The sequence below is a fragment of the Carassius auratus genome, chromosome 12, assembly GCF_003368295.1.
Source record: "Carassius auratus strain Wakin chromosome 12, ASM336829v1, whole genome shotgun sequence".
Taxonomy (NCBI): domain Eukaryota; kingdom Metazoa; phylum Chordata; class Actinopteri; order Cypriniformes; family Cyprinidae; genus Carassius; species Carassius auratus.
The window spans coordinates 17,725,798-17,752,888 of record NC_039254.1 but is presented as its reverse complement, the minus strand read 5'-3'; the positions used below and the strand labels follow the sequence as shown (position 1 = coordinate 17,752,888).

Genomic DNA, 27,091 nt, shown 5'->3' with positions numbered 1-27,091 from the left:
GTTTTTCTTTTAAGTAACAGATTTTTTTAATGTGTGGTTTTAGTTATAACTATAATAACCCTCGTGCTTGTGCACCAATTATTGTATTTATTGGCTAAAGATCATGAAACATGTTTAAATATCAATTAAATTGCACACTTTAATATCATGCAACCCTAATTTGAAAACACTGTCCTAATAGCAGTGTGTTATTATTGTTACCTAAAATGTAAAAATAAAAATCTGTAAGTGAAATAAAAATGTATAAAAACGATATATATACATTTAAAAAGATATGTAATTAAATTATTAAATTATCAAAAACACTACTATAACTCAAATTAAAATGGAAAATATATATATATATTTTTTTATGTGTGCTTTATTAGCACGCTAACGATCTTTCATAGTGATTGATGCATGTATTAATTGAAATGGCCTGAGCTGACCAGAGGAGACGGATCTAAAGGAACAGTGTCTGTGGTGTTTTGTTATTTACAGGTCAAAAGGGCATTGGCTTCAAATCAGTCTTTAAAGTCACCGACTGTCCGGAGATCCACTCCAATGGTTTCCACATCCGATTTGACAAGAACAGCGGCCCCATGGGATACATCCTGCCTCACTGGGTGGATCAGGAGCGTCCTGTGAGCGCTGACGCCAGAGAGATCGCAGAACAGAGGTTAAACAAACCCACAAGATTCACAAGCCCGGTTCCACAGACAGGGCTTAGCCTAAACCAGGATTAGGTCATAGCTCAATTAAATTATTTTTATAAACATTTCTTAGAAAAAAGCATTACTGGTGTGCATCTCAAGACAAAACAAAGCACTGACATGTTTCAAGATCAGTCAGTGCGAGTTTCTTTCAGTTGAAACGGCTCAGATTTACATTTTAATCTTAAAGCCTGGACTTTAGATTTCTCACTCTGCCAGAAAATGTGCTTAAACACTTTTGGTGTCCATATTACATCATCTTTTTTTAGAAAAAACATTAAATTATGCGTAATCACTTGCATCAAAGAGTAAGCACATGTAATTAATTAATACTGAAAAAAAAAATAACTAAAATATATTCAAAATTAGAAAGTTTATATATATTTTTAATTCATTAAATATATTTTTTAATGTATTTAATATGCATAACATTTTGTAAAAAAATTTAAAATATTTACTTGCATTATTTTATTTAGGAAGACTTCGTGGTTAGAGATCAGAATATTGTTGAGTCTTGAATTGCTTGAAGCTACTCGTGTAAAAATAGAGTTCAGACGTCACACAGTTGCCTTTTTTTTTTTTTTTTTTTTTTTTGCATTATTGTTATGAAACGGCTCTTTGGTGTCTATTTTTCTTCTAGATGGGCTACAAAGATCCACCTGCCCCTGCGCTCCGAGAGCTACCAGACTAAAAACCTCTTCCATGACGTTCATCCCTCTCTCCTGCTCTTCCTCCATCGCCTTCGCTCCATCTCCATCTTCAATGAGGTGAAGACCTGCTTCATGCATCACCGCCCAAAAACAGCTCCTTCTGTTACCCTAGAAAGCCTGCTGTGTTTTATTTGGAGCCGTTAAAGCAGTCACACACAATCTACTCCATGCTTTCTGTTGTCTCATTGGTATTTTTGAGACCGTATGAGCCAGAAATGCCTGATGCATCAGATATGATGTTCTTTGACTGTCATGTGCTTGTTTAATCCTCAGGCTGAGAAGCGTTTGGTGTCGATGACGCGGCGTGATCTGAGCCATAACATCCTGGAAGTGGCACACACCGGTGGAGAAGAGCGATGGCTAGTGGTCAAGAGAATGCTTTATCCTAAAAAGGCAGGTGTTGCACACAATTATCAGCTCGTGTATGGGGAAATGCACTAAATCGAAGTGAAAGAAGCCAGACTTGCTTCTGTATTGTTTACCTGCGTCCTGTCCCAGTTTTGCCATCTTTTAATTGGCCTCTGTTTGGTTCTCATGACATGTTTGGGGACGTTATGCAAGCGTTCAGTGCTTTATACCTCTGAGGAACTAAGTGTTGGTGCAAGGGAGATGATTAGTAAAGTGCGGTGAATGTGTTTCTTGTGTTTCTTTGTTCTCAGAAGCAGCAGAGATTCACTGCACTTTCTCGCCGTCTCCTTTCTATTCGTCTGTGAATCCTGAAAAATTAAATGTATCACGGTTTTCACAGAAATATTCAGCAGTGCATCTGTTTTAACATTAATAATAATCAGAAGTGCTTCTTGAACATCAAATGTGCATATATCTTTGTCATCCTATAATTATCACTTAATAACCTTAATATCAACCTTGCTAAATGTAAATTAGGAAATCTCTAAATATCTATCTAAATTTAGCATTGCTCTTGAAGCACTTGATTCATTGTTTTATATATATATATATATATATATATATATATATATGTATGTATGTGTGTGTATATGTTTGGTTCTCATGACATGTTTATATATATATATATATATATATATATATATATATATACATACATACATACATACAGGTGCATCTCAAAAAAATTAAATAAGAAAAAGTTCTTTATTTTTTTGTATTTTAATTAAAGCAAAGTTTATTCTAGATTCATTGCACACAAACTGAAATGTATCAAGAGTTTTTTTGTTTTGTTTGTTTTAATTCTGATGGCTAAGACTAACAGCTTAGGAAAATTTTGTATCTAAAAAAAAAAAAATGAAAATTCCATGCAAACATCAGAATTATAAATAAAAATTAACTCTTGAAATATTTCATTTTTTGTGCATTAAATCTAGAATATATATTTCCTTTTTTTTATTTTTATTAAATGACAAAAAATAAAGAACTTTTCCATGATATTAAAATTTTCAATCATGTTGTTTCTGGATCCCACCTTGACTCATAATTCACCGTGTGTGTGTGTGTGTGTGTGTGTGTGCGCGTGTGCGTGTGCGCGTGTGTGTGTGTGTGTGTGTGTGTGTGTGTGTGTGTGTGTGTGTGTGTGTGTGTGTGTGTGTAGATTAAAGATGAGGTGGAGTCGACAGAATTGGCTCTGGCGTTCCAGCTCAGTGACTCGTCTTCCTGTGACCTGAAGCCTCAGAAACAGCCCGTCTTTGCCTTTCTTCCACTTCGCAGCTTCGGCTTCCGTTTCATCATCCAAGGTTTGACACGTGCTTCTGTGCATCACGCTTATATTAAACCTGATGTGGTCACGATTATCGCATCTCACATCAGTCACACATTAGATAATTACTAAGTGTGGTTCAACGCGAAGTTATAAAATAAGTAAAACTAAACAAATGTTTTTGTCATTTTAATGAGTTATCTTTTTTAATTTTTATATGAGTTTTTATTAGGTTTAATGTTGATATCAAGCTAAAATCAAATACATTCATGTATTTATTTTATTTCATTTAATGTTGAATTAGTTATAAGTACTAAACATTTATGGTTTTGGCTTTAATGCTAGTTTTAAATTAAATTAAATTCATGCATTTAGCAGATGCTTTTATCCAAAGCGACTTACAGTGCTTTCATGCTAACATATAGAAAAAAAAAGACAAAAAAACTAAACAAAAAAATCTAGACAAAAACACACCGGAACGTTAAATGAAATAAAAGTGCAATCAGAAAATCCTATGATGGATGGATACCATGCTAACGTTGGTCTCGTTGTGTTGCCGGTTGTAGGTGATTTTGACATCCCTTCCTCCAGAGAGGATGTGGACCGGGACAGTTCCTGGAACCAGTGGCTTCGCTCTGAGATCCCACAGCTGTTTGTACACGCCATGGACGTCTTCAGTGTAAGAGCGGAGTGGAATATGATGTTCCTTGCATGCATTAGCATTTAAACTCCAGCTTCAGATGAAGGTCAAGACTCACAGTCTGTTTAAGGAGCTGCTTTTAGTATGAAAAAAGAAAAAAATGGCACTTATGCATCATCCAGATGTATATTTCTAGCGCTAATGAGCACATGCAATGTCAATCCCACAGCAACACCCAGAGTTCAGCGGGCTCGGAGGCCTCTGTTACTTCATGCAGTTCATCCCTCAACCAAGCGAGATCCTGGACTTCTTCAACCCAGTGGCCAATCAGATCATTCAGCTGCTGAAGGGCAAAGCTTGCCTTCCTGCCAAAGAGGACAGCGGTAGGTACCACAGTCTCCTCTAAGGGACAGTATTTGCACATTGGAATTGATTTAACCAGCAAAGGTTTTTATTTATTTATTTTTTATTTTTTGCATGTTGTTGGGAGTAAAACTGTATAATTACCTTATAAAATGCATGCATATTTTTTTTTTCAAATGCATGTTTAACCAAATAATTCAATCAATCAGTGTTATGTTTATAGGTGAAGTTTATGTATTTACACAGCAGCAAGGCATATTTATTAAAAAATAAAATTATAAAAAAATAATAAAAATAAAAAATACAGGGTAGGGCTGCAGTTTTATGACAAAAATCATTATTGCTGATTATTGCTGTTGATATGTTGACTAATTAAATGCATAAATGTGTTTTTGAATAGCTGCACAGACAAAACAAGCAAAGAACTGTTTATCAGTTAGTTTATTGCCTTTTATGCATAAAAAAAAAACAGAGGCTTCATGTTAATTATTTCAAAGCATGACAAAACGCTTATTCAAACTGGAAATAAATTATATTTAGAGAGAAGGTTCCTATATATTAGATTGTTTATACCATAGGACAAAAAATAAATAAATCACAAAACAAACAATTGCAACTTTTTATATAACATTTATACTTTTTCTCAAAATGCATAATTTTCTCACAATTCAGACTTTTTACATCGTGCAACTGTGAAAATTTTATTTTATTTTTTCCTTTAGAAAGATGACTTAGTCTCACAGTTCTCACCGTTTTTTCCTCTGAATTCTGACTTGCTTCTTGTAGTTGTGTTTTTTTTCTGCTGTAGTTAATTACACACTATTACTTTTCACATGTTGTTTTAATCGTATCAGACGTTATAGATTTAGTTTTGTTTAGATTTACTTTTTGCCCTTTATATCTGTGGAGCATTTTTTGTCAATTTTTGCTCTAAGATGATATTTCGAGTGATTGAAGTATAAGCTGACGCCTGTGTCTTCAGAGGGCCGAGTGGAGTTCAAGCAGCCTTCCCAGCTGGCCGTGTGTCAGGACCGTCTGATCCAGGACGTGATTGGAGGAGAGGATCTGTGCAGAAGCCTGAGTCTGTCTTACCTGCATCCTGCGCTGCAGTCCCGTCTGTCCAGCTCTCTGCTGACCGCGCTGGGCGTTCACCGTCTCCGAGCCAGCGAGATCATCACGGTCACCTGTGCCATGGCCAGAGAGCTGGTGCAACACGGCCGGCTCCAGACAGGTCTCTTCTGCTCTGACTCTGTGCAGAAACCTGCGGGTCTCACTGATCAGCTGGTTTACGATCGTGTGTTTGTCTTTTCTGCTCAGAGCATGATCTGAAGAAGCTGGCCAAGCTGTTGGTGTGTGACTTCCGTGCGCTGGAGCCGGAGTACGATGTTGACGCCCTGCTCCAGTCCCTCAAAGACATTCCCATGATCCCTCTGGCCAACGGCAGTGTGGTTTCTCTGAGTTCAGAGGGAGTTTTCTTTCCTCTCAGTGATGTGACGCAAGCTCAAACAGGTGATTCATATTGAATGCAGCCATCCCATCATTATTACTCATTATTGAGAATATTGTCTGGTTTTGCTAAATTTCAACAATTAATATAGTTTTTATTAATAATGCATTTATAGATAAATATTTTTACTTCAGTAAATAAATAATAATATATATATATATTTGCATGCACTTAAATCTCAGATTGATTTCAGCAGAGTCTCAAGGTTGCATCTGTGCATGTTAAGGTTAAGTGTTGCAACTCAGATATGGAAAAAATGGTATCTTAGTATTTCTTATAGATTAAGATATTTTAACGTAACATTCAAAATTTTATTTCATCCATTAAAAGTCTATGAAAAAAAAAAAAAAACTTAGATTCTTCAGAAAATTGAGGAAGGGATTGTAAAAGCAATCCATATAAATGCAACAGTTTAATAAAAGTCTTCCAAGGAGATATAAACACTGTCATGTGATATAATATATAAATAACATCACCACACATGCATAGAGCATATCAAATATAGTCAATGCAAGCTCAAACATGTGCTTGACATTCATGTTTATTTAGCCTCTGTAGATCTAGTCCATCTAAAACATGTTTAATGCTTGTGTAGTCTTGTATTCAGTCAGCAGTTGTTTTTCATGTCTGCTCTCGTATGTGGAGCTGATCCTCTTCATCTCCTTCTTACTTCCTGAACCAATAAAGTGAGTCACAGGAGAGAAAGCGCTCGAGCAAGTCACTACGTGCGTCACTGCAGTCAAAAAACGGGGTTTTTGTGAATGAAACACCAACTTGAGATGAATTTGTCCTCTAAGATCTTTACTTTTACCTCTAATCTCAAGCTTCCACACTCGCTTTCTATTAAATGTTAATAAACGACCCTTTTATTCTATGGCTGCTGTCAGATAAGTCATAAGAGATTCTGGTTAAAAATATAAAGCCATGCTGACGCCTGTGTATCAGGTAGAGTCACATACATCAACTAAAAGCAGGGAAGTGATGAATTAAACATCAGTATCGGTGCCCAGAGGGTCTGGGAAGTGGGTCACGCAGCTGTTCGTGTGCACTCATGCGTCCTGACTCTGTAGATCTACAGGCTCTCTACAAGGACCTGAACATCGTGGAGCCGCGGCTGCTGGCGTGTCTGGATGAACTGGGGAACTCGCAGGTTCGGGAGCTGCTCCGGAGACTGAACGTCCACGAGCTGGAGCCACAGCAGGTCCTGCAGCAGCACATCTACCCGCTGCTCAGGAGCAAAGCCTGGGAGGTCAGAGACACTTTTATCCAAAGCGCTCTTGATGCATGAACAGCTGTCCAATAGTAATGGCTCTCATGGGATTAGAACCTACACACTTTCCACTTTTTCCAATCCCAATCTTTAATCACTCAGTCAAACCACCTCTATTTAATTCAACCCTTTGCATTTGCTTCATAAGAGCTTCCAGTGGTTCACATTGTGGATGCATGATATTCTGATATCTGATAAGCCAAAAATTTGTTTAATTGTATTATACGGTTTAAAACATTGATTAATATGCAATAAAAAAATGCAATTCATTAAAAATGTGTTAGTTTAGTAATTGCGTGTCATTTAGTCAATTAAAGTTAATTAAAAATGTATAATATGTTGTCTTAATACAATACAAATAAAACACTAAAAACTGATATCAGTGATTTTGATTACAGTTATTGAAATGTACATTTAAAATGTAATTAATTAAATTGCATTCATTAAAATCAAAATGTATTAATTTATTAAATGCATTTAAAATGTTAACTGTTTTGTCTCTTGCATTAAAAATAAACACTAAAAACTAAAATCAGTCTTTTTAAAAGTATCTGGGATGGGTGTTTGTTTTGAAATGTACAAAAGATTATATTTAACAGTGCTAATGAATTATTACTTTTCTAAATATTAACTTTGAGCATTTAGACCAAGATTTATCCATTTTAATTGCATATAAAATTAAAAAATGATTATGTAAATACAATCAAACAGATTGAAATAGTTAATGATAAACTATGGAATTATTTTTTGAGTGCAGAAATTTTATTTATAACTGACAAATGTCACATTCATTTTATTAGTTTGTTAAATATGTGTGTTTATACACCTTATACTAGTGGTCGACCGATATCTATCTGTTTTTTTTTTTTGAAAGTCGATGCCGATATCTTGGAAAGCATGGAACCGATATGATAAATAAATATTTAAGACAAATACAATATAAAAAAAAAATGGACTAAGATTTGCCAAAATAAAAGTCCTGCCTCGAACACATTGGCCAAGCAGAAAAACTTTTCAGCCGATGCGATATAAAAAAAAATGCCAAATATCGGCCGATATATCGGCCTTGGTGATGTATGGGTCGACCACTTCCTTTTACATAAAAACTATAATTTAAATATATGTAGAGTGTAGTTGATGGCTAAAAAATAAAAGTATAATATTGGACAGTAACCAATAGGGTACAGAGATATATCGTGCATCTGTAGTTCACCTGATCTTTTCTTAGCTTGCTTAGTCTGTGTCCTTTAAACTGAATTACAACTATGTTGGAATACGATTTACAAGTACTTGGGTGATTCATAACCGCTCCAGATGTTCATCAAGCGTGTGAAATGCATTATGTGCTGTCATCTATTATGAATGTTCCTCATGTTCTTATTTAATGCACTCTCCTTCTAGAAAAAGCCCGAGGATATCGTCATCAGTTACCTGGTGTTCATCAAACTGCACTCTCAGGATCAGGATTACAGGAGCCTCGTCACAAACGTCCCTGTGCTGACTAACAAGGGCTTCCTCTGCCCCGCCGAGCACAAAATACACTTCTCCAAAGAGTACGGCAACATCCACCTTCCCAGTGTGCTCCCCGGTAAACACAAATAATTACAAAAACAAAAAAAATATATATATATATATATATATATATATTATATATTGAAAAAAAAAGTATTAAGTATAAAACATATTTGAAACTGTACATTATAGTGTTGCGATGGCTGAATTCATTTGTAGCAACTTCACCATTTTAAAGTTTAGATTTTTATTTATTTAGACAAAATAGTGTAGCAATGGGATTTCAATATTTAATTGATACAATAATTCAAACTCTAGTTCTTTAAATAAATCTGCTCCCGTAATCATTGCTGTATGATTTTAGATCAGAAATTCTGATTCAAAAAATGCACGCACTGAAATTTCAGCATATGCAATGGAATAAAGTTCTAAATCTGTGATTTATCCCAAATTATGGATTCACTCATGAAATGAAGCGGTGAACTAGAAGTCTTTAGAAAAGCATGAAATGTGCTTGAGCAGGGAGTCTTGTGCGGTGGGATGGAGGTGTTTCATCAGCAGTTGTGTGTGTGTGCTAGGTGTGGACTGGGTGCTGCTGGACGCTTGCTATCTGAGGGCCGACCGAGACCAGAGCGGATGGAGAGACTTCTTCAGTGCGCTGGGAGTGAGAGACCTGCTCATCTTCAAGAAGGAGAAGTGCACCTTCACCTCCTCTCAGCTGGTGAGACGTGCTGACGGATCCGTGTGTGTGTGTGTGTGTGTGTGTGTGTGTGACGGTCAGACTCAAGCATGTCAACGCGAGGAAATCTAACGAAGCACGTTATGTGTGCAGAACAACAGAGCGATCAGAAGCAGCCTCTGCTTCAGCCAATCACTGCTCTCTCTGCTGCAAGCAATATTGGCACTAACTGGTTGCAATAAAAAGGGCAAGTTAAAGCTGCACTCCTCGAAGCTGCTGTTTAACATCCTCTCTCATGATGACTTCAGTCTTTAATAACACATTGCTCAAAATTCTCGGCAATTCCAGACATGTCATTATGCAACCATGAATCACAGTAAACATTGATCTGATTTTCCATCGCTCAAGTATGGCTTTAACTGTGCCTGAACACACACACACACACACACACACACATCACAGTGCTTTGAACATCAAGTTAAGAAACCACTGTCCACTTTTTACCAGTTTGGAATGTAAAATGTAAATAAAAATAAATTGGTAATTTAAAGTTACATTTAAAAATATATAATATTTTTTTCTAAATGCATGAATAAAACCTTTCCTTATTAATAAAAATAATTAAAAAATTGTGTATTAATTAAAATTATATTTAAATGTATATTATTTTGTTTAAATGCATCAAAAGTAAACCGATAAAAACTAAAATAAGCCTTTTTAAAAGTTATTAGAAATCAAAATTACAATGTGCAGTATATAAAAAGATTTTTCTTGTGTATTTAGTTTTGTATCAACCGTCCTAAACAGTCAGTATTCACTTTGTATTTAGGTCAGTAAATGACATTTAATGGCAATTAAAACATTTAAATATTCACAGAATATTGGTAAAATAAAAAATAAATAAAAAAGTTTAAATTGATGTAATAAAATAAATAAATCTAAAACTTGTATAAACTGTATAGACATTTAAAAATAAAATAAAATGTAGAAAATATAAAAATGTGAATGCATTTAACTAGAAAATGCATTAGACAGATTTGTTGTGTATCTTGTATTTGTACTGTAAACATCAGTCAGAGGTCAGAGTGCAGGATCTGCTAGTAAATCTGCATTGACTTCATCCAGACGCTGTCATTAGCAGATGAGTGTGAGTAACCTGTGGTGTGTGTGTGTGTGTGTGTGTGTCAGGCGTCCAGCCCGTGGGCAGTGGAGAGCAAGCCGTGGTCCAGGCCTGCGGATGGACAGTATGTCATCGAGGATCAGCACTGCGCTGAGTTTCATACGCTGGCCACTGCAGATCATCTGACCGCTGACAGCAAACTCCAGCAGAGACTAGCTCTGATCAGCCTTCTGGACAAGAACTGGGACACCGGGTAAATCAGCACGCTTTATACACGCTCCATACTAAACTATTCATTTAGTCATACATGCACAGACACACACACACTTCTAAGGATTTCTATACACACTACAGCTATTATAACACATGCATATAAAAGCAAAAATCCACCTGGAAGGGATATTTTATATATATTTTTTAAATGATCTCTTTTGTTTTCTAATACTTTATAAATCTTCTAATTTAAAAATCCTGTTAAATGCAATCTTTAATAAATGTAAAGAATATATACTGCGTTTACTTATAATCGTATTACTCCATGTATAATATTAAATATTTATATATTTTATATTGCATACATAAAATAGCTGCATAAAATCAGCACCTAATAAAAAACTGTGTAAAATGCCATAAACCATTTTTTTAATACTCTACATTCTTAATTTTATTATAAGTATGTATTTATACACACACTTCTGTTTTAATTATATTTAATTATATTATTTTATTTATACAAATGTATTATAATTATTTTGCTGGCTCTTAATACTAATACTTTAATAATAATACTATTAAATTTAATATTTAATAAGTTAAAATATTATTATTATACTGTACATTATAATATTAAAATTAAAAAATATATATATTTTTTGACAATGGTGTAGAATTTTAGCAAATTAATTTTAATATTTTAATGTCTGAATAATTCAAACTAATAACACCAGAGTTTTCCAATGAATAGAATCAGCTGTTTTGTTGATGAATTAGACTCTGCTTGGATTGTTTTGGCATATATTTGAAAATGTTCTTTTCCTCATCTCATTCAGTTTAGACTACGAAATCACAACTCGGGTTAAAAAACATTTTTTTTGCATGGCTTTGGTCATTTAGCAGCGGAGGAGCATTGCAGACAAATAGCAACACAGGAAATGCTGTCATAATGCATCATGTCACTATAATGAGAAAACACCAAACCGTTGAGCTCCTAAACTCAGACGTAATGTCCTAATCCTACACCAATCACAGCTGCTTGTGGAGAAATGCACTCCACTTCTGCTCAATCTGCCACGTTTACTGCTAACAGCGCTCTAGTCCAGATTATTCAGACTCTCCGGCTGCGGCTGTGTAGAGATGGATATTAGTCTGGCATGCAGGTCACCGTTTGCTTTTGATCTTTTTTTGACCTCATAAGCTTTTAAAAGGGGAAAATATTGTGCCGCGTTAGGTCTTGCATGGACGGATTTGGCCCGGTTATTTAATGGACTGTGTATGATGACTGTAAAACCACGTCAGATGCTATTTGGGAAGCATGCATCTCTATTCTCGGTGGTTTGGTTTTATAATGCTCTGGTGGAGATGTTGTTCAGATGCACTCATGAGATGTGTGTGTGTGTGTGTGTGTGTTTGAACTGCTGCGGTCTGACTCATCACACTGTCCTCTGCCTTATGTTCATATTATGTGCATAGTCTTATATGTGCACAAAAAAAAGAAAAAAAATGTTTGGTGCATACACTACTTTTCTAAAGATTGGAGTCAGAAGTAATTATAACCGAAATAAATATTCAAGTATGCATGTTTTTTTTTTTGTATTTAAGTGTATTTGGTTAATTAAATTGAATATTTAATTATATATCTATCCATCTATATATATAAACTTAGAAAAAATATTAACTGAATTAAAAAACATATTTCTGCTAGCTATTTCTTCTGCCATATTTCTGTAACATATCTTATTATTAGTGCTGTCAATCGATTAAAAAAAATTAACTAATTAATCGCACAATTTTTAAAAATTAATCGCGATTAATCGCGATTAATCGCAATTAAAAGACTGAAACTTTTTGGATATGTAAATGTAAAATGTAAATAATTAATGTAAACTCAAGACATTTAAATTTAAATTCAAAATATTTCAATTCAAAATATGATTGTTTATTGGAATTTTTGTTTAACTTGTAACAGATTTTCTCATGTAAACAACATACCTGCAATAAACCATCAATATCCTCCAAATTAACTGTTGGCTTGAAAGCCATATTTATTACAGAAATAAAAACACAGGCATGTAAGTACCATTTGAATTTCAAAACAATCAATGCCAATAAAAAACAAAAATGATTTCCATGTTGAATTCTAAGTGGACTGCAAAAAAATTCCAAAGTATAGTCATTGCCAGTGCTTTAAGTGGGCCAGTACACACAGGTACTCAGTATCGCCACTTCCAAATATAGCTCTTGAGCGTACCGCCACCTCTCCGTGCGCCCAGAACGTGCTTGTAGCGTACCGGTACGCTCATTTGGACATCTGTTTTAATAGAGGTTTTAATCTTTTACCTGCACTGCCGATTTTCAGAGCGCCCTTCACAATGCAAGCTTCCTAATTCATCCCACCCAGAGCAGAAACTACATTACCCATTCACCCTTAAGTTATACAAGTGAATAGCGCATGTGTCGCTTTTCCCACTGTTAAGTGTCAACAACTCAACGTGGCCGGAGAAGGTGTGTGAAACTCGTTGTGAGTTATACTAAAGCAAAATCTTGAGTATTTATTGTCTGATAAACATTAAAAACTGTCTGCGGAGGTTGAGTCGTCCTGCAGCCCCCGCTGGCTGCTCATTGGCTGCAGCATCTTTTTTTTAAGTTCTAAAAAAATACCGTAGACAGCAAGGCACAAATTTAGATATTTATTTATCTAATTAATCTATAGCCTATGCACAAAGACAATATGATCCTTTTGTCTCCTTTTTGTTTTAAAGCTTGATGAAGAGAGAGAGCGCAAGTTGCTGCAGCTGAGGAGGACAGTGATGCACGCGCACAGGAGTGATTGACAGTTCGCGGCACTGTGTACAAAAAATACTCCGCTACACAATTATTTCGTTTAAGCTTATTAACGTTAGCGTTACAGAAAGGTCTGATTTAAGCACTGTTACAGTCATTGTTTTTTTTGTTTTTTTTAAACAATGACTTTGAGTTCATGATTTTAATGTTGCTGTTTCTTGTGGCAGACTAAATGAAGAGTAATGTTTCTTGTGGCAGATTGAAGAGTAATCCGGCAGAGTTTTATACAGAAACTTTCCGTCTAAAAGTCCTTCCTTGGTCTTATCCATATTTCTTTGCACGTTGAACACACATAGGCCACAACTGAAAAAAAAAAAAAAACTGCAACCGCGTTAATTGCATTATTTTATTTTAACGCGTTAAATATTTCAAATTAATCGAATGCGTTAACGCGCTAATTTTGACAGCACTACTTATTATCATTTAGTTTAACATAAAGTACTAAAATAACTAACACCAAATGAACTAAAAACTTATTAGAAGACAATATATAGACATAAAAAATAACTAATAAAAATGACAGCAAAAACAACACAGTTACGACGTAACAATTTAAATAAAACAAAATATAGAAATCTTAATTAAAATATTATATTTAAATAACACTGGTCTGTACCACATTTAATTAATTTATTAAAAAAATAATTCATAATTGTGAATCTTTTTGACCAGTTTAGAACTACTAATAGTTATTATCACTTTTTTTCTTTTCTTTATTTTTTCTTTATTTTAATTTTTCTTTTTGCATGTAACCAGTAAAGAAAATGCAACAGAAAGATTTTAATTAATTTATTTTTATTTTTGCATTGCAATGTAAGCACAATGTAAGTGGATAAAAAAAAAAAATTTTTAATTTTTTTTTTTTTTTTTTTTTGTGATAAACATGTAATAAGTGTTAGTATAAAATAGCTGGCTATAATGCAACATTAATTTTGGCCCAAGGCCCTCAATCAATATGTTTGGGACGATCTCTTATTATCTGATGGAAAGCCTCTTGTTCATGCAAGCCTGTGCTGTTGTGTTTCAGAGAGAAGTACTCGCAGTACCTCTGGGTTCAGGTCTGTGACAGTCAGGGTCGCTCTGTGAGAGAGGCCAGATCCTCCTTCTACCATCAGCTCACACAGCTGTCCTGGATCCCCGCTCGCAGACCGCCCTGGGACGACAGCCGACCCGCTTCATACCTACAGCCCAGTTCTGTCTACATCTTCTCTGCAGAAGTGCACCGGCTGCTCGGCTCCCACGTCGATTACGCACACGGTGCTCAGATGCCCAGTGAATTCACCAGAGCCATAGGTACGGTATTAAGAGACGAGTTAAAACCTGCAACAATCACAATAACACTTGCCGATCAGCATGTGATCTTAAAAGCTCAAAGCTTCAGTATTACATGTGTTAAGACGGGATTGATTTGTAGTCACTATGGAATCAAAATAAACCCTTTTAATTTTCTTGATGCATACTTAAGTAATGCATACGTAATGCATTCAAAGTCTGATATGTGCTATTAATTGATGCACAAATAAAACTAAAAAAAATAATGTTTGGTGCATGCACTACTTTTCTAAAGATTGGAGTCAGAAATAATTATTAAAGATATAAATATTAAAGTATGCATACGTTTTAAAAAAATAAAATAATGCTTTAATTCATCAAGGACACATTAAACTGATCAAAAGTGGCGGATTTCTATTCCAATTGTCATCCGTGAATCCTGAAAAAATAAAATGCATCACAGTTTCTACAAAAATATTAAGCAGCACAACCGTTTTCAACATTGATAATAATCAGAAATGTTTTTTGAGCTGCAAATCATCATATTAACATGATTTCTGAAGATCACGTGACACTGAAGACTGGAGGAATGATGCTGAAAATACAGCATTTTTACATAGATTCTCATAGAAAACAGCTATTTTAAATTGTAATAATATTTCACAATTTTTCCATTTTTCTTGATTGACTAAATACAGCCTTGATGAGCTGAAGAGAATGCTTTAAGATGCAACAAAAAAACCTGTCTCTGTTGGTGTTTGATGTAAATGCAGGAATGAGACACACCGTGCATGTGGAGGACATGATTGGCTATCTGAAGCGTTGGTGCATGAAGGTGTCTGAAGATCCGTCTGAGGATCCTGAAGGAGCACATTTCACTACTACAGTCGATCACATCCATGCAGTCTATCGATACCTGTCCGCCGAGTGCACGAGCATCAAGCTCCGAGACCTGTTCCAGCACGCACCTGCTGTCTTCATCGAGTACGACAGGTCAGATACACAGATCTGGCTCTTAACCCTCAGATTCCTTCAGAGAAAGCTTGCATGTTCATCTGTGCTGCTCTGTTCTGATGCAGGAAGGATGACTGGTGCTCTGGGCGTTTCTATCATCTGAAGGAGGTGTGCTGGTCTGATCCCACAGCCATGTTTCACAGATACAAGGAGCTGATTCGACGGGCTGACAGCGGCATACAGGAGCCCAGAGTCCTCGCACCCTTTTATAATAATCTGGAGGACATGAAGAAATTTTTCAAGGTCTGTTTTTAAGGTTTTGTCATTAAAGTTATTGCCATCAACTGAGAAATCAGCTGTATTACATTTTGTGCATTAATAACCGTTGTAAATGTCAGTATGTACAGTGTGGTGAATGGATGTTTATTTTGAGATTTGCGATTACATTTAACAATGTTATTAAATTAGGATTGTTTTTAATGATTCACTTTCAGTAAGAATCAGATGAACACAAAGGACATCTAAATGTTAAAACATGCACAAGTAGATATCTAATTGTGGTTTAAATATATTACCGTTGTACAGTAGAATGCACTTTAGCAAAAGTAATATTTACAATATTAATAATATAATTAGGAATTCCTCCTTTAGTTTTTCCAAAAACATTTATTGTTCGAAATTATATCTGAATGATTAAGTAGTTCAAGTTTTTGTACATTTAATTAATGCATTTTTTGATAATAAAATTGCATTAAATCTTAAAACCCAGTATCCAGAAAATGTAAAAATGCAACATGGAATTTCTTAAAAAAAAAAAAAAAATAATAATAATAATTAATAGGGTACTATTATTGTTAGTTGTTTATTTAATTGATTAGACATGTTTTTATTATTTTTTTATTTAATTAAAACAGAATCCAGAAAAATTGACAATCAAAAATAATAATAATAATAATAATTATATTTAAACACAAAAAATGCCACAAAAACAGAATCTAGAAAAGAAAAAAATTAAATGGACATTTTTTTTCTTCATTAATCCCTACTAATTTCAGCTACATCATTTAGATGGCTCCATTTAATACATCAAGAACAGAAATAAATGAATTGTAAGGAATCTTTCTGATCATTGCAGTCTCTGAATGTGCAGTCCAGTCCGTCTATGCATCAGTACGTGTCTCTGCTGGAGGCCGTCTGTGAGGCGTCTCCTATTGCGACAGGAGAGGTTGTCCAAGACGTCTCGGTCATCTTCGCCAAACTAGGTAAAAACCCAATGATATCCAGCCTGAGCATCCATTAACCGCTGTTTGGATGTGCTCTGATGTGCTTCTGTCTCTCTCAAAGCTGATATCTGTAAGAGCCATGTTCAAGGAGATCAGGACCAGGACACTCAGCTCAACCCAGTCTACTGCAGCTCTCTGAAAGGTGAGATCCGCTAACCCTGTGTGTGTGTGTGTGTTAATTGTGCTGGTGATATCTGCACATGTCTGATCTGATCTTTATGGTTTGAACAGAAATGGTGTCTCGTAAAAGAGTGTTTCCCACCAAGACTAGCAGTTGGGTCACATTAGCTTGTAAGCCCATGATCGCAGACAACGCAAACCTGGAGAAGATCTTCAAAGAACATAGTTCGGTTTGTCTGCTCAACCTGCCGTCTGCAGCCAAGAGAGCAGCCAACAAATCCAGGCATGAAGGTAATGTGTGTGCCGTTTAACATGATTCTTTTCCTTGCTCTGTGGAGTGTCACAAGCTCTTGGTGCATGATGAAGATCTGTAAAGTTGCAAAGACTAAAGTCTCAAATCCAAAGAGATATTCTTTATCAAAGTCAAGACTTGTGCACACTATGAGTTTTTTAACCTTAAACAGCGTAAACATTGCATTACACTAAATACACAAAATAATGTTCTTTTTAGCACCATCATACGACCCCTTTAATTCTGTTATATTTACTGTTATCTACTGTAATATAATTGTTATTTTTATTAAATTTAGTGATATTTGATCATTCATAACTGTCACTGGAATAATTTTTTAATTTTAATTTTACGTGGTATTTACTAAATGATATTATTTGAAATCGGTCTTATTTTTTTGTTGGTAAAAGAGCCTTTATATGCTGAGCATATTGATCCTGGCTTAATCCAATGTTCAGATTTCTGGAAATGTATTCCATAATACTTGCAATACAAAACAATTGTCAAAATGTACTGTAATTAATTGAAATAATTAACTTTTGGTTTAGTCAATCTGTAGTGTCTTGAATTAACTCACATATGCAAGCAAAATATAACATGAACATTTATTTTAACTCTCTGAAAACTGCAAATACTGTAATCCAATTGGGATATCAAGTACAGGGGAAAAAATATTTTTTTTTTTAATGGGATAAAAAATAAATGACTAATGAAAAAGTCATCAGTCATTTGATGATGGCTCGTTATTGGCTTGTTGAGACAAGCAATGACAACAGTCAGTAGTTTTTCACACTTCTGTGCTTTTTAAAATATTTTTTTAAATTGCAAAGCTAGTATCCCTGTAATGACATCATGAAAAAATTATAAAAGTTGAAAAATACATTTATACAGAAAAATAAATACTTTAAAATAGTGGTCGACCAATATGTGTTTTTTTTGACAGCTGATGCCGATATTTTGGAAAGCAGGAGGGCCGATATAAAGCCGATACGATCTTTTAAAATTATTATTAATAATATTTAAGTAATTTTTTTATCATTTGACGATGGATTAACAAAAAATATATAAAAGAAATGTGTAAAAGAAACGTGCTTATACTTTAGTTTAGATGACAGTATTTTTCACAAATAAATATTTAATACAAATATAATTAAAAAGGAAGTAAGCACTGTAACCAACAGGACACTCAGTACTCTGGGAAGTTTGTGTGCACTGGGAATCATATTTTTCAAATAAAGCCAGGCTTATCCTCATTTTACATACAGCACACAGTGTAAATGACATATGACAGTGGGCATATGCTCACGTTAAATCACTTTTAAAGTTTAAAGCATTCAATTCACACGGACTGACTGTCCCGCAGAGAACATGCGATCATGCTGGATACACATACTTCACAAGATCTCGCAATCGGATTCGACTAATTTGGCAAGGTTTGTGAAATTAAATGTTCATTAATTATTCAAAGATTTGTTTAAATCATATAAATGCGTATTTGCTTAATGTTCACGGCAAAATAAAAGTCCCCCCTCGAACACGTCAGCCAAGCAGAAAAACCTATTGGCCAGTGGCGATATTTGGAAAATGACAAATATCGGCCGATATATCGGCCTTGGTGACATATCGGTCGACCACTACTTAAAAAAAATAATTAAGTTGTTAAAACTTATAAAAAGATAAGGAATAGTCGCTAAGCTGTCATCAATAGTCTTTAAATATATTGCATTATTATATATAGGCTATATAATATTGGTAGAGCACTGCGATTTGATTCCCCGGGAACACATTACAGGTAAAAATTGATAGCCTGAATGCATTGTAAGTTGCTTTGGATAAATGCATAAATGCATAAATTTAAATTTAATTATATATATATATATATATATATATATGCATTTTTTTTTTGCTTTGGATAAAAGCGTCTGAATAAATAAATGCATTTCTTTATTTCATGCATTGGTCCACCTTTCTATGGATGTGTGCAGATGTGTAAATATGATGGAGAAACACTGACGACATATATGTGACATGCATGCTTATTTTTAACTATGAGGACCATTTCCAGCTCAATTTCCCGGGTCTGTTGTCCTCAGTTAAGCAAGAGAAGGAGTCGTTCAGCGAGCGCGACCGTGAGTTATTCCTGGAGATCTGCGGGGTGGAGCGGCTCTCCCGGCGTGTGACCACCGAAGCCCAGACTGAGAACTACAGGCCTTGTCCCACGGTGCAGACCCTGGTGCGGCAGCTCATCCCCTACATCCAGAGGTTCATCTACGGCACTGATTTCGATGGCGTGTACAGTGAGCTGAAGGAGAGTGGGATTGCTAAATGCATTCACTCGCTGAGTTTTGGACAGGTACGCTGGAGGCACTTTCTCTAGAATGCAAACCCATCAAATTACCGGCTGTTGCATCATGTTCTTTCACAGGGGAGAAAACAGAAATTATTTTTATTCTGCAGGTTGGGAAGCTGTATAATCACTATCGGCTTGAGGTGCCGGATGAGAACCCGATCTATGAGAGCGAGGATATTATATGTCTCCTAAAAGACAAAAAAGAGCTGTACATCCATAAAGATCACCTCTCAGCCAAACTGGACATCTGCAGGTACAACGTCTGCCAATGAGATTCAGCAAATGCACTTTAGGGATGGGTGGGTCCATAGTCTTCAATACTTTCAATATTGATACGCAAATAAATAAAAAAGTATTGTAAAGTGTTTTTTTTTTTTTTTTTTTTTTTTTTTTTTACCAGCGATTTATTTTTAAAAGAATATACTTCAGACAGTATGCTCATCTGAAAACATATTAGGGATTGCCGTCTAAATATGTTGCATTTAAAGTTGAAAATTGTTTTACAGTTTAATTGAATTTAAATAGTGCTTAAACTATGGACTATTTCATTTAATTTGCATTTAATGTCATTAAGTTAAAATTGTAAAAAAAAAATCCTTCACTGTCAGAATGAAAAATGTTTTGTTATTTGTTGTAAAATTACCATGAATGACAGTACAATAACCTTATTTTAACCATGTGTAAACAAGCAGTTAAGCTTAAGTCTGAAAGTTGAAGGTTTCCCTGGAGTTTTATGCCAAAATAATCATTTTATGGTTTAACGCTTAAAAGCATAGGATAAAAATATTAGTATTGTAATGTTGTATAAAATAAAACTAATACTAATAAAAAAATGTATTATTCTCATAAAGTAAATTAAATTGTTGTTTAAGTAAACACATTGCATTGAGCAATACCATGAATATAGAGTAAGGTTCAAGAGGAATACATCATACTTTCATCACACAATGTCCTTTATGACATCACGTACACGAGCAGAATCTCACAACTACACTTAAATTTTTATAATTATAAAAAAAGAAATAATAATAATAATTGCAGTTAGATATCTTTCCCTAATATGTTTTGCCTTTTTTTTATTAAATTATGCACATAGAGATTTATGGCTGGTAAAAACGTTTTTATCGGTTTCTGTATCGGTATCGATATCAATGTTACTCGCCTTTGAAAGTATCAGTATCGTATGGGAAATAAACTGTGGTATCACCCATCCCTAACGTAATGTTTCTGTAGGCTCATGTTCGTAACTCATCTGTATGTGTATTATTGCAGAGAGCTGGTGAAACTGTTCACCACAGACAAGAGCTTTGCTAAAGAGCTACAGAACTTCCTCCAGGGCCTTGTGACATGCATAAATGTGAGTATAATGTTAAAAACATTTAGTTGACGCTTTCATCCAAAGTGAGTTGCAAATGAGGACAGAAGCAATCAAACCAACTAAAGAGCAGAGATATATAAGTGCTGTGACAAGTCCCGGTTAGTCTAATGCATTACACATAGCAATATTTTTGTCATTAATAAAAAAAAGTAGATAGAAAACAAATAGAATAGCGAAAGAAAGGGTATTTAACTGAAAATGGTTAAAATTGTGTTTACTGTTGCCCTTTTGCATTATTACACACTATTTTCCTATTTAATACTATAACGCTGCTTTGACACAATCTGGATGGTTAAAATCGTATATAACTAAAGGTGAATTGACTTTTGACTTTGAAATTCATCTGATCATCAATGACGACTCCAAGGTTCTTGGCTGTCCTTGGAGTTATTTTTGTTGCACCTAGCTGGATGGAAGAAAATTTGATGAAGTGTTGTATTGGCTGAAACTACAAGGAGTTCTGTCTTGGCATGGTTGAGTTGAAGGTGTTGGTTCTTTATCCAGCAAGAAATATTTGTTAGACGTGCTGAGATGTGAGCAGCTATCGTCGGATCATCAGGATGGTATGAGAGGTAGAGTTGAGGGTCATCAACATAGCAGTGATATGAAAAGGCATATTCTGACTGACAGAACCTAGTGATGCCATGTATACAGAGAAGAGAAATGTTCCAAAAACGGAGCCTTGAGGCACCCCAGTTGCTAGATGTTGACATTGGAGTGTGGTTTAGAGTCAGAATGTGATTAGAATGAGTCTGCAGGCAGTCTGAGGAACAACAGCAGCATATTCATTCTCTCTCTCTCACACACACACACACACACACACACACAAGTAATGTTATCTGTTTGTCCAAGGTGACTCTGTCCTTGTTTACCAATTGTTTACAATGAGAGCTCAGACAAAATGAATGGCCTTCAAAACACTAAATGCTGCCTTTTAAGTGAATTGCTAGACTGTGTATTTTTGTTGCTGGTCTGTTGGAGTATTTCTAGAGTTTTCTCTCACCTGGTGTAATATAGACTCTTGGAGTCATTGTGATGGACGTCAGGCCAGGTGCATGAGTGACTCATCTACCAGGTGTATTCAGTTTAACACATTTAATTATAAATAATAGGATGTTAAAATGAATTTAATTGTGCCCCGAGCCATGCATAAATTAGAAAAGAAATTAACACTAATTTATTTCTTATTAATTTATTGTTTATTAAAGGCGCACTATGTACGTTTTTACCACTAGAGGGCGCATATTCAAAACAAGCAAAGAAACAAAGGTGACTAATGTGGAATCATGGATGCAATCCAACAGGACTCGGGCAGAAATCATGTTCATGGATGAGCTTATGATTTATTAATGTCATAGTATGAAGCAGGGTGGGACTGAAAGCCATCGAAGTGAAACAAGGCCGCTGAACGAGCTTGTAGTATAGAGTGTAAATATATCAAAACTAAATTTGTGATTAGTAATATGCATTTTTCTCAGTATTTTTTTTTTCAGATTTTCAAATAGTTATTTCTCCGGCAAATATTGTTCTCCTAACTAACCATACATCAATGGAAAGCGTATTTATTCAGCTTTCAGATGATGTATAAATCTCAATTTGGAAAAATTGACACTTAAGACATGCATAAAAATAATGCCTGTGTGCTTAAGTAAAGAAAACCTTATTTTGACTGACATTTAAGTAGTAGGCATTTTAATCTCAAAATTACTGTGATTAACAATTTTGCAACCCTCATTCAATGACATTAAATCACAACACAATGAAATGCTTCCATCACATGATGTTATGTGGCTTGTCTTGCTGTAACTCAGGACCGAGCTGATTTAAAGAGGTTTCTGGACAGAGAAAATGCTCCAGAACTCCCTGAAAACGAGGAACGATGGGAGGTGCCAGCGCCGGAGGAAGTAAAAGCAGACGGTAAGCATCTCTTCACGTGCCTGAACTGAGGCGATGGTAAGGGACAGACTCTCGCTCACAGAGCTCTGAACGCATCGTCTGCACAGCTGCATTTGATCCCTTTGATTTCTCCTCTAGTTTAATCTGTGCCTCTCGCCTCATTTCATCACTCCTCTCACACGCACACGCACACACATGCATAGTGCACATATGCTAATGGGGGTTTGCTCGCTGACATGAAAGCGCAGCTGTTGCCAAGGAGAAGGGAAGAGCTGTCTCTGCTCAGCTGCACATCAGCCACACACTTTAATAACCACTGCACAGTGAGACCTATCTGGGTCAGTTGTTGTGATGTGGCGGTTCGCCTGTAATCATCCTGCTTGTGTTTGCAGTGTCGTCTCTGGTCCGGCCGTCAGGAGACGTGCAGGAGGAGGAAATGCAGACACAACACAATAAAGAGGACCGGCTGGTTTGCTGGCCACCGAAAGCCTCTCTCAGTAAAACAGGTGGCAGCAGTTCAGGTACAGACTGTGGATGGAGACTAATGCATATATATTCAGAGCACTGGCTTTTGCATTTGCAGCTGTATCATATCCATCTTGTGGTTATGATCAGGCTCATGATGCATGTGTGTTTTGTGGAGTCAGGCAGTCAGGCTGTTGAAGAGGTGATGAAGATGTGGCCTCCTCCTGCTGCTCCAGCTGCTCTGGGTCTCGAGAGGAGCTCGTCCAACATCAGCGTCCATCAGCGAACCACAGAGTCTCCACTGCACACCGAACCAAGAGCTCCACATGAACAGGGTCCCAGACCAAGCAGCTTCCTGCCACGATCAGGTCAGGACTGGACACTCGTGTGTGTGTGTGTGTGCGTGTGTGTGTGTGTGTTGAAATATATGTATTTGGTTTTAAAGTGGCTTTAAACCTTATCAAAAATTTTGCCAATTAGATTTGATACATTTGCAACTAAAGCACATTAGATATTTAGTTAAAAAAACTGAAGATTTTTATGCTGTTTTACAGTAAGTGAACAGGAAAAATATTAGTTTAATTTGCATCTATCAATGTATGTAGAAATAATTATAAATCTTTGCTTTTTGATTCTATAAAACATGCCATATTTGATACATTAGAGATATATCAACAAAATTTCGAAATGATTGATGGAAATGGACAGATTTGTGAAAATCAAAGTTTAGCTCTGAAAAGCAATATTAAAATACTCATCGCATATATGTACATTTGTCTAAAAAAATCTGTATTGTTCAGATCTGTTGGCCTTAAAGTTAATTAATAGTTAATTAATAGTTTCCCAAATGGGGGCTCATGAGGGAATTGCAAGCTAATAAAAAAAGCTAATAAAAAGGTCAAATTCAACAGGATCTCCATCTCTGCATGCAGTGAATTTGCCACCGAAATCACTTTTTCATGTTGTGGACAAAGGTTTGCAGCAAGAAGCACTTAGAAACTTTCCCACTAAACACAGAGAATTAAAGGTCTCCTGCAGTTTAATGGCAAAATAAAAGCTTGATGGTTTAATGTTTGGAAGTGAAGAATTAAGACATAAATAGCAGTATTATAACTTAATAATAAAGCGTTTACTAAAATTAAAAACTTTACTGTTTGCTTGCACGTTGTGACGGTTAACTGACATCAGAGAATCGTGAATGAAGTAAATAGTGAAGAAAATAGTTAATGTTAAAGGGGTTTGACTGATCTCTGTTTTAACTCTTTGTGAAGATGTTTGCTCAGAGCGGAGGGAGGAGTCCGTCCTGCAGGATGTCCAGTCTGTGGTCAGTCCTCAGCAGCCTGTGAAACTAAACACAGCTACAGACGAAGAAGAAACTACAGTGGACAAAACCAACCCACCGCCACCAACAGCACACGATGAACACTCAACACTGCAGTATGTTTGATCACTATTGGCTTTTTTAATTGTATTTCAAATAGGGCTGTTGTTTTGACTCCTTAGTGTGGCGTGATTGATTATGGAAAAAATAACAACGTGTTTTTAGACACATTTGTTTAATGCACCTGTCAAGAGCTGTCCATCATTTTACATCGATGCAGTTGCTGATGAACATGATGCACATCAATGGACTGTGTGATGAAGCCTATTAGAATGCAGTCTAAAACTCAAGATACAAAAAATGGCCATGTTATTTTTTAATACTACAGTTCTATAAATGAGAAAATACTATTAGGTTGCATTTTAAGCTCAGTATTGTCTGTTTTAATTTTGTCAACGAAAATAGTTCTAATCAAAGCCACATCAGAACTGTTGAGCAACACACAGCGGTGATTCGTTACTGAATGAATGCTTGTTTTTGAACAAACAGTGAGTGAATGATTCAATGACTCAATTAAATCTTAGTTTTTCAAACTGTTTCATAAAAAAATATATAATTCGTAGTTTAATATTGAATTTCAAACATTTATGCAATGCGGAATTAAACAATTCCATTCTAAAGCTACGTTCAATGCTTATCTCAATTAAATTAAATTTATGCATTTAGCAGATGCTTTTATCTAAAGCGACTTCCAGTGCATTCAGGCTAACATTTTTTACCGAATGTGTTCCCTGGGAATCAAACCCACAACCTTCTGTGCTGCTAATGCAATGCCACAGGAACACTGATCACTTAACGCAATAATGAATTTAAATTATCTTTTTTTTTTTGGGGGGGGGGGGGGGGGTTTAAAAACATTTTGCATCATGCAAGTAATATTATGGTTTAAAATATGAATTGCATGACCGACCAAATTTCAATGCATGATTCCGTTATTTCCAGAAGCCAAAATCCAGCCCAGGCCCCAGAGATTGTGTTGAGCCAGTTCCAGGGAGCTGAAGCCCTGCAGCGTCCGCCCATGACTCTGGACAGCGCCGTCTGGAGCAAAGCCATGGCTCCGGAGGAAGTGCTGGAAGATCTGAAGCTGGATTGCACCATGCCTCAAACCCTAGTGCTGCCTCAAGACAAAGAAGACACGGCCAGCATCGGACAGTGGGGAGAGCAGCTGGTTCACTCCTTCCTCACGCACTGGAAAGAGAACGGCGGCCCCAGTCAAATCACCTGGTTCAACGAGAAAGGAGAGAGCGGCCGTGCATGCGACTTCAAGCTGACCTTCACAAATAACGGCAGCACGCAAGAAGTCTTCGTGGAGGTGAAGACGACGGTCAGGCGAGAGCGACACTTCATCCACATGTCTGCGAACGAGCTTGATCTGGCACTGAAGGAGAAGGAGCGATATCACATATACCGAGTGTACGGCGCTGGAGATGTGCAGCACGTTCGTCTCTGTCGCATCAAGAATCTGGCGCAGCATCTGCACTCCAAGTCTCTGGAATTGTTTTTATTCGTGTAGCCATCTTAAAATCTGGAGTTGTTTTAGAATAAAATGTATAATTCTGCCAGTTTTGCACTCTCTATTGTTTAATTATTTTAATTTTATTTTTAACTACTGATACTGTTTGTACTGATATGTGCGATTGCACGATTTTAGTGGCCAGTTATAGTTAAACGTTTTAAAGAATCAACATTTTCTCTACTCACGTTTTTGGTCATGTATTCCGAGCACAGGTTTTGCATTGATTCTGTCATAAGCTCTACTGTAAAAGTATAACTTTTTGGATTGCTGTAATCAGTTCCGTAAATAAATGTTCTGAAAATGAAGAGATTTGGAATGGTTTCACTCTTTGATCTTTAAGGACACAACTAACAGAGAATGTTCCTCCAAACATTCTATCAGTAATTTTAGTAGAACGTTCATTTAGAATGTTAGCACAAAAACATTTATACATCAATCATGGAACATTTTTCTGAAATGTTTAAGTTTGTATATTTTATTTAAACATGAACACTAATTTCAGATGGTTCAGAGAACATTCAAAAGTAATGATCAAGTTTGCAAAATGCTAAAATGCAACATTCCCTTAAATAATGTTCATACAACCAAAAAATAAAAAAGACAATTGGAAATTTTGAACCCTCTACTTGTTCCAAATGTATTAGTTTCTTTCTTTTGTTGATCACTTTAGATATTCTAAAGAATGTTGGTAACTAAACAGCTGACGGTTGCCATTGACTTATAGAATAGAAAAATAAATGCCATGGAAGTCAATGGCTGCTGGCAGCTGTTTGGTTACAAATATTCTTCAAAATGACTTATTTTGTGTTCAGCAGGAGGAAGGAACTTTTAAAGGGTTCTCTGGCGAAAGATCATGTTTCTGGATCTGATTGTTTTCACATGATGTCATAAGAGGTTGTTGTCTTTAAGGAACTGATGTAATGTCTGAAATAGTGATTTCAGTCTCTTTAAAGGAATTT

The 27,091-nt window shown here is 35.7% G+C and overlaps 1 protein-coding gene across 4 annotated transcripts in view; it reads left to right on the top strand.

Moving 5' to 3' along the window:
• Positions 1-26,437, top strand: part of LOC113112026 (uncharacterized) — a 46,268-nt gene extending 19,831 nt beyond the window's left edge. For all 4 annotated transcript variants that reach the window (XM_026277379.1, XM_026277383.1, XM_026277381.1 and 1 more), the window contains 26 exons: positions 481-658; positions 1,333-1,459; positions 1,676-1,795; positions 2,970-3,111; positions 3,641-3,753; positions 3,944-4,097; positions 5,060-5,308; positions 5,395-5,586; positions 6,655-6,833; positions 8,256-8,442; positions 8,945-9,087; positions 10,234-10,418; positions 14,253-14,518; positions 15,271-15,490; positions 15,577-15,754; positions 16,587-16,713; positions 16,796-16,876; positions 16,966-17,145; positions 19,240-19,499; positions 19,604-19,749; positions 20,769-20,853; positions 22,686-22,791; positions 23,163-23,291; positions 23,418-23,603; positions 24,507-24,672; positions 25,559-26,437. In XM_026277379.1, the coding sequence (XP_026133164.1) occupies positions 481-658; positions 1,333-1,459; positions 1,676-1,795; positions 2,970-3,111; positions 3,641-3,753; positions 3,944-4,097; positions 5,060-5,308; positions 5,395-5,586; positions 6,655-6,833; positions 8,256-8,442; positions 8,945-9,087; positions 10,234-10,418; positions 14,253-14,518; positions 15,271-15,490; positions 15,577-15,754; positions 16,587-16,713; positions 16,796-16,876; positions 16,966-17,145; positions 19,240-19,499; positions 19,604-19,749; positions 20,769-20,853; positions 22,686-22,791; positions 23,163-23,291; positions 23,418-23,603; positions 24,507-24,672; positions 25,559-26,129 (4,670 nt within the window). In that variant the 3' untranslated portion in view covers positions 26,130-26,437. The remainder of the gene's footprint in view (positions 1-480; positions 659-1,332; positions 1,460-1,675; positions 1,796-2,969; positions 3,112-3,640; positions 3,754-3,943; positions 4,098-5,059; positions 5,309-5,394; positions 5,587-6,654; positions 6,834-8,255; positions 8,443-8,944; positions 9,088-10,233; positions 10,419-14,252; positions 14,519-15,270; positions 15,491-15,576; positions 15,755-16,586; positions 16,714-16,795; positions 16,877-16,965; positions 17,146-19,239; positions 19,500-19,603; positions 19,750-20,768; positions 20,854-22,685; positions 22,792-23,162; positions 23,292-23,417; positions 23,604-24,506; positions 24,673-25,558) is intronic.
• The last annotated feature ends 654 nt before the right edge of the window (positions 26,438-27,091 follow it).